The sequence below is a fragment of the Aedes albopictus genome, chromosome 3, assembly GCF_035046485.1.
Source record: "Aedes albopictus strain Foshan chromosome 3, AalbF5, whole genome shotgun sequence".
NCBI classification, from domain to species: domain Eukaryota; kingdom Metazoa; phylum Arthropoda; class Insecta; order Diptera; family Culicidae; genus Aedes; species Aedes albopictus.
The window spans coordinates 26,254,564-26,265,848 of NC_085138.1; the positions used below are offsets into that span (position 1 = coordinate 26,254,564).

The 11,285-nt window shown below is 43.0% G+C and overlaps 1 protein-coding gene across 9 annotated transcripts in view; it reads left to right on the forward strand.

Moving 5' to 3' along the window:
* LOC109426125 (open rectifier potassium channel protein 1) overlaps positions 1 to 4,139 on the forward strand; it is a 198,804-nt gene extending 194,665 nt beyond the window's left edge. For 8 of the 9 annotated variants that reach the window (XR_009998573.1, XR_009998571.1, XR_009998572.1 and 5 more), the window contains one exon: positions 3,631 to 4,139. Coding sequence is in view for 1 of the 9 variants with exons in the window: in XM_062855676.1 (XP_062711660.1) it covers positions 1,766 to 2,293; positions 2,352 to 3,527 (1,704 nt within the window). In the remaining 8 variants the exon portion in view is untranslated. Of the gene's footprint in view, positions 1 to 1,765; positions 2,294 to 2,351 lie in introns of all 9 variants that reach the window. The other variant, XM_062855676.1, reaches the window with a different exon arrangement.
* Positions 4,140 to 11,285: the final 7,146 nt, after the last annotated feature.

The window sequence follows — 11,285 nt, forward strand, 5'->3', positions numbered from 1 at the left end:
GATGGAGCATCAACTGCTTGGTAGAACATTTGTAGGGTTCTAATGTAGTTAGCAACTTGGCAACAGGCAACTTGGTCATAGTTATCGAAGTCTAGAAGTTCATGCTGAGATGTCGGAGTGTATGAGAAGGCTGTGTAGCAGAAGGTTTAAATGGTGCGTGGATGCCGTTTGGTTGGTGTATCCTAATTGAGCACTCTGATTCAGGTTTCAATTCCTGGAATTCCTGGAGGAATCCCTGGAGGAATTCCTAGAGGAATTCCTGGAGGAATCCCTGGAGGAATTCCTGGAGGAATCCCTGGAGGAATTCCTGGAGGAATCCCTGGAGGAATTCCTGGAGGAATCCCTGGAGGAATTCCTGGAGGAATTCCTGGAGGAATTCCTGGAGGAATTCCTGGAGGAATTCCTGGAGGAATTCCTGGAGGAATCCCTGGAGGAATCCCTGGAGGAATTCCTGGAGGAATCTCTGGAGGAATTCCTGGAGGAATCTCTGGAGGAATTCCTGGAGGAATCCCTGGAGGAATCCCTGGAGAAATCCCTGGAGGAATCCCTGGAGGAATTCCTGGAGGAATCCCTGGAGGAATTCCTGGAGGAGTCCCTGGAGGAATTCCTGGAGGAATCCCTGGAGGAATTCCTGGAGGAATCCCTGGAGGAATTCCTGGAGGAATCCCTGGAGGAATTCCTGGAGGAATCCCTGGAGGAATCCCTGGAGGAATTCCTGGAGGAATCTCTGGAGGAATTCCTGGAGGAATCTCTGGAGGAATTACTGGAGGAATTCCTGGAGGAATCCCTGGAGGAATTCCTGGAGGAATCCCTGGAGGAATTCCTGGAGGAATCCCTGGAGGAATTCCTGGAGGAATCCCTGGAGGAATTCCTGGAGGAATCCCTGGAGGAATCCCTGGAGGAATCCCTGGAGGAATTCCTGGAGGAATCCCTGGAGGAATTCCTGGAGGAATCCCTGGAGGAATTCCTGGAGGAATCCCTGGAGGAATTCCTGGAGGAATCCCTGGAGGAATTCCTGGAGGAATCCCTGGAAGAATTCCTGGAGGAATCCCTGGAGGAATCCCTGGAGGAATTCCTGGAGGAATTCCTGGAGGAATTCCTGGAGGAATTCCTGGAGGAATCCCTGGAGGAATTCCTGGAGGAATCCCTGGAGGAATTTCTGGAGGAATCCCTGGAGGAATTCCTGGAGGAATCCCTGGAGGAATTCCTGGAGGAATCCCTGGAGGAATTCCTGGAGGAATCCCTGGAGGAGTTCCTGGAGGAATCCCTGGAGGAGTTCCTGGAGGAATCCCTGGAGGAGTTCCTGGAGGAATCCCTGGAGGAGTTCCTGGAGGAATCCCTGGAGGAGTTCCTGGAGGAATCCCTGGAGGAGTTCCTGGAGGAATCCCTGGAGGAATTCCTGGAGAAATCCCTGGAGGAATTCCTGGTGAAATCCCTGGAGGAATTCCTGGAGGAATTCGTGGAGGAATCTCTGGAGGAATCTCTGGACGAATCCTTGGAGGAATTCCTGGAGGAATCCCTGGAGGGATTCCAAATTCTGCAAGAATCTGTTCCAGATTCTGCAAGTCTACATCTTGATGTCCGTAATAGATATCGGTTTTCATGTGTTCTAGTTGCCTGCTGCCCGAAATAGCCTGAAGGTAGGCATTTCGATTGAAGCAGCATATCATGAGTCTGTCATACGCCTGAGCGCTACAAATGTTCAGCTGACGATCGATAATGACAGTTTAACACATGGAACAAATGTTTCTTCTCTCCATTCCAGCCCGTGTTCGAAGAACCGTCGGACCGCTTCGCTAGCATGAACCTCAGTCGTTCGGATTCCTGTCCAGACCTGACGATGTATCGCGAGGAGGACGTCGATCCCATCGCCATTTGCCGCAAGCGTGCCTACTCAATCAGCACTACGGTGGCGCAGGTGGAGCCCCGCCAGCGTTCGAAATCCGTCACGTCTTCGATCCGACGCCTGTCCGATAGTGATCTCAGTCGAATCAACAAGGAGAAGACCTTCGGCATCCAGGCACTGGTGCAACCGGCCGAGTTGCTGGCGAAGGTCGTCTCGGCTCTGGCCCACATCAACCCAGTCGACGAGGACGGCCAAAGCATGTTGGATCAGACTTCGATCAACACGGGGATCAACTGTTTCTCGGACTCGCAGATACTGGCCAGCGAGCAGACGTGGTCCGGGTGGTCGCATGGCGGAGGATCGGATAATGCTTATCTGACGACTCCTCCGATGGGCAGACCAAGGGCCTCCTCGGACATCGGATTGGCACCACATCAGACGCCAGGCGTAAGACTTCTTCTCAAATGGAAGCTTCTGAATTCTAACATTTTTTTCTATTCCGTAGAATCCGTACGATTGGACCTGGAGCGGTGGCGATGCCCTTCAAATCAAAGAAATGATGAAAATCCGACAGAAGGCGCAGAAATCACGGGACAACCTACTGAGGACAGCCCTGTCCAACAGCAAACAACAGTTCGGCTCGAATGTTTCGTTCGAAGCCCCTCCACCGCCAAGGGAGCGACTATCGTCTTTCTCTGCGTTGAACCGTCGACTCCTGCAGCGGTTGAATCCCTTCAGGAAGTCTTCAGTACCTTCCGAAACCAAGCCCAGCCCCATATACGACGTGGAATCGGCTCGACCCATTGAGTCGTACCTGTCCAGCACTTCCCGAGGACGGGCCTCGATGTTCAACTTCTCACCGCAGCAGCAGTACCTGGCGGCAACTGCTAAAGGTCGGGGCAGCTTGATGTCACTTCCGCCCTCGGACGAACACCTCTTGGAAACAACCACCATCGGCGACCTCATCCGAGCCCTGGAAATGGCTCACACGCAAGCCGCCGTATCAAACTACGCTACCGTAGGCGCTGGAAAGCCTCCACAGCGAAAGATCGCCACATCCGCTGCCCCTCAAATGCCGCCTTCGATCATGTCGATCTTCCCCAACAATCCGGATTCAGCCCCTCGCCGAGGATCACTCAAACCACATCTCGGTCAATCATTGAGCAACCCACTCCAATCTAGTCCTCTTAGCCATAATCCAGTGACTTCCTCGACGTTCCGTCCAGCGAATCCTCCGCCATACAGCGCTACATCCCCTTACACGCCTTCCCCCAAACCTCTCCGGCGCCGCTTCAGCGTTCGCCTATCCAGTCTAGCCTACCCACCGGGTCAGTGCCCTCGATCGGGAACACCCGTAGACCCGTCCAGTCCCCTCACATCGTCCTCCTCTTCGCTGCACACACCCACAACAACCCTCCAGCGGAAACTCTCCAACCGTCCTAGTCCGCTGGCCATCCAGAACCAGAGCCTCTTGACCGTACCATCCTCCGTCGGGGCCAGTGGAACCACCAAACCGTGGCGACCGGCCCTCCTCCGATCCGATTCGGACCAAACGACGATGCAGCACCTGACGCCGGTGCAGAGAATTGCTCCGGGCGTCCTCGGATCCCGCTGTCGTCACAGTAGTCTAAGCCAACCGGCCGACGAACCCCGTACCAAGGACGACTACGGCAACAGCTGATCCCAGCCAAAAGGCTGAAACCCGAAGCCCCGAATGACATCCCGAGAAAACATTTCAGATTCTTTGACCAGAATTTTTGGTCTATCATCGCGTCGCACAATAGGTAGACCCGGAAACGTTACTCGGGATCAGTGAAACTAAACAGTATTGCCTTAGTAGTTGTAGGGAAGGTGTTGCAGATCATGGCGATGGTCAATCGTCAGTGAGAGAGCACCATTACTAACGTTTAAGAAACCAATTCCAGCCAATTTAGTGATTAGGATTACAACAGTCCGTAACTAGTAAAGCAGTAAGTCGCCTTTATAGTCATGTAAGTATTTTACAGTAATGATCAGGCTTTTTATTCTTGTACAATAATGTTGGTACGACACCATTCCAAATGGAACGATAGTGAGACAAAGTTTTAGCGGGAGATTCAAGAAGAGAAACAAAATCTTGATGGAATCAAGTTGCCAAAATCAACGCCATGCCATAGTTTTTGGGAGGAGTTTAAAGATGATGTTAACTAGTGAAACAAATTATGCATAAAGCTTTAGAGGGTGAAATTAACGAGACTTGATTAAAGAGGCCAAGAACGTTAGAGCATTCAAATGATATATGGATGAAAGTTGACTCTGTGTTATGATCAGTTGAAAGAAATCCATCTATGCAATGCTGTGGTACACCAATGTGTCCCATTTGTTATTACTTAGTTAATGTTTACTGCTATGCAAGGTAAAACTCAGTAAGAAATCAATGGATAATATATGCCACCAGGAGAAAGTTAGAGGAGTGAAGGAACGCCAAAAACAACGATTAAGCGAGCGAAAACAGGTGGAGCCAAAGACGTAGCTCGTTAGCGCTATTCGTCTCTCAAAAAGGAAGTGAAACTAGAAGTGAAACGCTCGTGTAAACAGGACAAAAGAGCGTGGGCGGACTCGCAAGCCGACGAAAAAAAAAAACAACAATACAAGCCTCGATCTGTTTTGGTTCGTCAGCGGCAGTGTTGCCAGTATTCCTTTAAACAACTTATGAGGAGCGATTAATGACTAATCAACACTGAGGGCCTCAGGAGTGATTTAGGGACTGTTGTGTTCGGTAAAATCGGCGAACCCTCTGAGAGGGTTCTCATGCGATTAGAGAGTTACGCACCAATGTAAAGGAAAACGAAATAAAGATTCAGTTTATGTTTGACCACAAACGTCCTCAGTCGTCTTCTTTACTTACCACTAAAGAATGCCTACAAAGCAACTTTTAATGGATGTTACAGTGGCGTACGAGGATAAAGTTTTGCCATCAAAATGTGGTTTGGTCACCAAATTTTTATTTTTTATTCGTTTGGATAGCGTGCATTATTTTATGCAACTAGTGTGAAGAACAATTTTGTGCTTTTTTTTTTTACTTTGTGTGGCGAGAATTTGTGTAATTAAATTAATTAATTATCGATTTTTGCGGCTTAACCAGCCGAATGGAAGTTTACTTTATTCCAAAAGCTAGACTTTACATATACTGGCGTGAGTGAGAAATGGACAAATTGAGGTGAAATTTGCGAAAAAGTTACTCGTCCTCTCGGTGAGACTCGAACTCGTGAGTTCGTGAGTCGTGAGTTCGAGTCTCACCGAGAGGACGAGTAACTTTTTCGCAAATTTCACCTCAATTTGTCCATTTCTCACTCACGCCAGTATATGTAAAGTCTAGCTTTTGGAGAATTTGTGTTTGAGTTTTTTTTTTCATACCCATTGTGCTGTGGCATATTTTTCAAACACAATAGCCTATTTTTAGTGAAACTTTTTCATTTAAGAAATGAGTGCTAGTTTGCGTAGTGTTTTTTTTTTTCAATTTTGTGCCCATATTTTTCCTGTAATTTTTGTATGATGGCGTTTGCTAATTTTTGTCATAAGGTGTACAGTATAACGTACTTTGCACGGTGGCACCCTGTTGTGTGTGTGTTTTTACAATATTTTTAGGCGGTCAGGAGGTTGATTCAAATCGACAGTTTATTTTTCCCTGACACATTTGTATTTACGATGCTAAAATACACAATTTTCACTTTGATTCGCTAAGATAATCAAATAGAACACATTTAAGAACAGGCCATTTTGAATCGCTAGTGATTCTTTTTGTGTAAATGCATTTTTCTTTTGCCTGCTTCTCACCGTTTTGTTTTGTTCTGTTGTAATGGCGCGTTTTTTTCCCTTTTCGGTAGTAACTGAGTTTTAAGTGCGAGATAGTGGATTTTTGAATCTTTTTCTCCGCTTTATTTTTATCACGACCCCAGCATTTTATAGCTTTTGGCGTGATTTTTTGTAGTGAAAGGTGATTAACTGCGACAGTGAAATTGTGTTCTTTGCGTACATTTTTTTTTTGCGATAAACGCCTGCAAACTTTAGTGCATTAAAAAAATATCAATGATGCGCAGTGATTTTTAAAATTTATTTTTTATTCATAGTGACAGGATGTGAATAATAGTTTTTGGCTAAATTTATGTTGTATTTTTTGTGACAGGCACACCATTTTTGCATCAATACGTTTTTTGTGTTTTCATTATTGTTTTTCATTTGGATATTTTTTGGATGCGTTTTTTTTTTCATGACCATTTTTATTTCATCAATACGGCAAAACTGTGCTGGTAGCTAGTAGTTGAAATCAACTGTGACCAACAATGGTAACCATGCATTCCATTGTCATTGCTTGATGGTTTTGTTTTGAGCAAATGAACATCGCTTTTTGGGATGAACAGAGCTCCAAATTTTAAGAAACTTGATTAAGCCTCTGCTTTTTATTTATGGTTATTGCAATTTTGTGATCAATTTTATAACTATGGAGTGCATTTGTGTAGTTTGTGGAAGAAGAGACAAGGGCGTATTATGCAGCCTACAACACCGCGGCATAGTTAGATCACGAAGGAATTATCGACGAGTTCGCCAACATCAGAAGATGACAAACCGAGATGGTGTTTCTGAATATGCAGTTGCAGATGTTTGTTGTCGCCGAGCCAAGTGCAGTCAGATGCACCCAACATTTGGACCTGTGTTGGCGTAGGACTACGTCAGCATTACCAGCAATGAAGGATTTACGCAAACACAAGCTTGAAGCGGATGAGGAATGTGAATGAGCTTCAAGGAGGATGAGGGCCTACGAAGATGGCACTTCTGGCTCCAGATGATCGTATAATGTGTGTGATTTGCCAGACAAGAGAATGCTCCAGAAAAAGTTTATAAAAAGGAATATAAAAAAATCTTTGATTACAATATGCTAATTTTAGTTAGGTTCGAATTAACGATTTTCGATTAACAATTGAAATTTCGATTTTCACTTAAACGGATATTTTTGTTATGAATTTTCTGAAATACTTTAATCGATCTGTATCTATAGATTTTTGTAAAAATCAACTTAAGCAGGAAGGAGTTGTTGTGTTCGGTAAAATCGGCGAACCCTCTGAGAGGGTTCTCATGCGATTAGAGAGTTACGCACCAATGTAAAGGAAAACGAAATAAAGATTCAGTTTATGTTTGACCACAAACGTCCTCAGTCGTCTTCTTTACTTACCACTAAAGAATGCCTACAAAGCAACTTTTAATGGATGTTACAGGGACCACACGGACGTCCTCCAGGTGCTACATCTGCTTCAACTCCTCCGCTAGGTCGTGGTACTTGGCAGTGCTGAAAATGTCATTTCGACATATCTAAATTCAGTCACATCCAGCTCAATTCAGAAGCTCAACCTGAGAATATGGTATATGAAAACCTTGTGCGGCTAGACCAGTTCTACAAGAAAGTCACGGAAAAACCGAACTTTTTCGAATATTTAAGATAAATGTCACGGACTTACTTCGAAAAATGCCAATGATATTCATTGTGAATAACATTTGACATTTTTCGAAGGTAGTACAGTAGACGTTCGATATCTGCAACATGTTTACGTTTCACTTAGCGTAGCGAACGAAAATCCGATAACTGCAACGCCTGACAGCATCAACAAACCGTCAACTGACGTAAAATGAACGTGAACTTCATCCAACTGTTCATTTGGGCTAACATGGCGCACCATTTTGACATTTGGCTGTTGCAAATTTGTTGCACTTATCGAACTTGCAGTTAAAAAGCATTGCAATTAAACCGTTTGCACCGACCGAACGTCTACTGTACGTAACATTTACCTTAAATATTAAAAAAACCCGATTTAATCCACCTATGGTGAACAGAACCCTTCTTACACTTATTAAAACTATTGTTGTATTATTTGTATTTAACATATTTATTTTGTGTGATGGACCAAAAGTTCAAGAAAATATTGTGGATTTGGCATCTAGTGGATTGGATTTCTAAAACAGCATCAGACCATGGACTAAACTACCAGAAATGCCAGACAATATCTAATATCAAAAGCTAATATTTCTTATTATGAAGCATTTTGTCAAAGACCTCTTAAAAAGTTAAGTTGTATTACTCCAAAGTACTCCCCGAAAGATATCTCGGTTACAAAATGCCCAATCGGAATGAAATTCAAAAGCGTTCTTCTATGATGCAGTAGCTTTCGTTTCGGGCCTTAAGAACCCGAATCGGTTGATAGACGGCTGAGAAATTTATGGTGACACACTTTGTCAAAAATATCTAAAATAATAAAGTTGTTCTACTCCTTAGCACTCTTTGAAAGATATCTCGGTAACCGAACGTCCAATCAAAATAAAATTCAAAAGCGTTCTACTAGGATGTAGTAGCTTTCGTTTGGGGCCTTAAGAACCCAAATCGGTTGGTAGACGGCTGAGAAATTTATGGTGATACACTTTGTCAAAAATATCTAAAATAATTAAGTTGTACTACTCCCAAGCACTCTTTGAAAGATATCTCGGTAACCGAACGTCCAATCAAAATAAAATTCAATAGCGTTCTACTAGGATGTAGTAGCTTTCATTTGCTTCCAAGAGAACTCAAATCGGTCAACAGACGGCTGAGAACCGTGAGTGACATTTTTTGTAACACACACACACACACACACACACACACACACACACACACACACACACACACACACACACACACACACACACACACACACACACACACACACACACACACACACACACACACACACACACACACACACACACACACACACACACACACACACACACACACACACACACACACACACACACACACACACACACAGACATTTGCTCAGTTCGTCGAGCTGAGTTGATTGCCCAACTAACAATTGCAAGTCACAAACAAGCAAGTTTGCTGAATTATTGCTTAATAATGGTTATGTTAGCTGAACTAAAATTATGCTGTACACATTATTGTTTAAATGATTTTTCAATTGAGAAAATAGTCAATGTTCGACTGTCCTCATCGGTATCAACAATGATAAATTAAAACACTTTTCAAAAGTTTAATAAGAAATTTATTCGACAAGCATTGATTCCTTAACAAAAGAGTTTAACAAAACATTTGTCTGTATCTTATTAAGCTGATGTATCGATTAACATATGCTCCTGAACAATGTGCTTTTCACTTGTCAAATAAACGCCTTCAGCCCGTCATAGTTTGACTCGGAACTTTGTTTGGATTATGGGATAAATCATGGCTAAAACTGTTTAGACAACCAAGTTATTAAAGAACCAATATTTTAAACGAATCACGTAAAATAAAACAGAATACGATGGACGCTTGGATCGATGCATTTGACATTTCAGTGCTGTCGTGTTTACTGAATATTGTTCCCACAGTCACCAAGATAACCAAACAGCATTCATAAATCGACACATTTCAAGTATCCATAAACATCCTTATGCACTATAGTGCATATATTTATTGAACATAATATCAATATTCCATGACAAAAGCATAAATTAAAAAAAATGCTTAACGGATCTTCGACTGAGCATGAGTAGATTACCCGAACAGATGCTGTGAATGCCATGTGAATCCATGACCATACCGCACCACATATTGCCATACATTTTTATAGATCGATATTGAATAATAAAAATAAAAAGATATTCATTTCGCCATTAGTACGTCTGGAAACAATATCTTCAATAAGTACCAACACTTTTTGGCCGCATTGGATACAAGTTTTCTCACCGTGCGACAAAAATACTGACAGCGAAATCAGAATGGAAAACACGTGTTTTGGGCTGAACAGCCGTTGAAGTATGAGGCGTTGTTCAGTTGATTACCACGTGCTGTGCTAATTCACCACTGCTGAACACAAGTTCAGGAATGATCGTTATTGAGTCATGGGAAGATTATGTTTTGCACTGGGTGTTGCATCTCACCATCTCTAGGATGGCGCAGATAGGAAGGCATGCGGCTGGCAATCGACAGGTCTCGAGTTCTAATCCGGATTTAGGTAATTTTATATGTAACTCTTATTTCATAATCGGTGTTCTCAACATGTGAGTAAATAATTACTCTCGTGAGAGTTCAACATTTTTGCATTTTATTTATTTTCAGTTATTTTTGCCAATGCTTAATAACAACTTTCTTGTACATTTGTAAAACGCTTTGAACAACAAAAAAAAAGTTGGTACACAACATGATGCTTTATAACTTCTCCAAATTTGTGTGAACAAAACCCGAACATAGGTTGTACGTGAAAATAGTTCAAATGTTATTCAACATTATGCTGAACTAATTCGTCATAATGGTGCCTGTTAAATGAGTGATTGTTAGTTGGGTGGTATATGAGACTCGGCTCTGCGGGCCTCGGATCGAAAGTCGGTTTTTCGAGCGGTATTTATACCCTTCTTATTGGTGTAAAAAGGGTAAAAACAGTTTTTCCGTGTCTTTCTTGGAGAGCTGGTCTAGCCGCACAAGTTCTTCATATACTATATTCTCAGGTTGAGCTTCTGATTGAATTCAGATATGTCGAAATGACATTTTCAGCACTGGTACTTGGTTATCTTGCAGATGCACGTTGATTGGGCATTGGGCAGCTTAGTGCAACTATTTTCCAAAACCGAGTCCGGCTGGTTCTTGTAGTAGGGTAGGTACAAATTTGTCGATCAAGTTGTGCTTGATCGCAATTAAAGCAAGCTGTTGGTGCAGACTCTTGGCAACTTTTTTGTGACGATCGAGGTAGTCAGATCCAGCTAACAATGAACAGCCTGTAACGACATGCTCGATCGATTCTTCTACTGAATTTCACTTCTTACAGCGGTTCACCACGTCTTCGTACAATATGTACCGTCGATAGTTGTCACAATTACTCGGTCCTGGATGGTTACCATGAAACCTTCTGTTTCCGAGAAGAGGTCACTCAGCACCAGCCATGCGTTCGACACCACCTTATTGATGTGCTCGATCTCCAGTTTATGGGGCGTGCTACTCCTTCTGCTTCCACGCTACGATCATCTCGTCAACGGTCTTGATGTCGCAGTTCAGCTGGTAATCCACCTGTGCCAGATGCAGGGCGCTGTAACCGTGGTGCATTTCATGACGATTCTGGCATTCTACGAAATATACCCGAAGCTGCTGGATCTAGGAGACATACACCGTGTCCAATAAGTTCTCATACAAAATACAAATTTAGAAAATATCATTTTATTTAACATATGTGATTCATATTTTCAAAGTAAATACATGTATTGAAAGGCCACATAATACTGATTAAATAGCGCATACGGTTAAGAATAACCTTATTTTCTATTTGTTTTTATAAGCCTAGCAGTACACTTCCGTTTTCTGAAATATGTTTTCTCCGGCACGCATGATAAATGTCGAAAAGTTTTCATTCTACAATAGCAAAATAGAGTCCATAAGGATAAATTT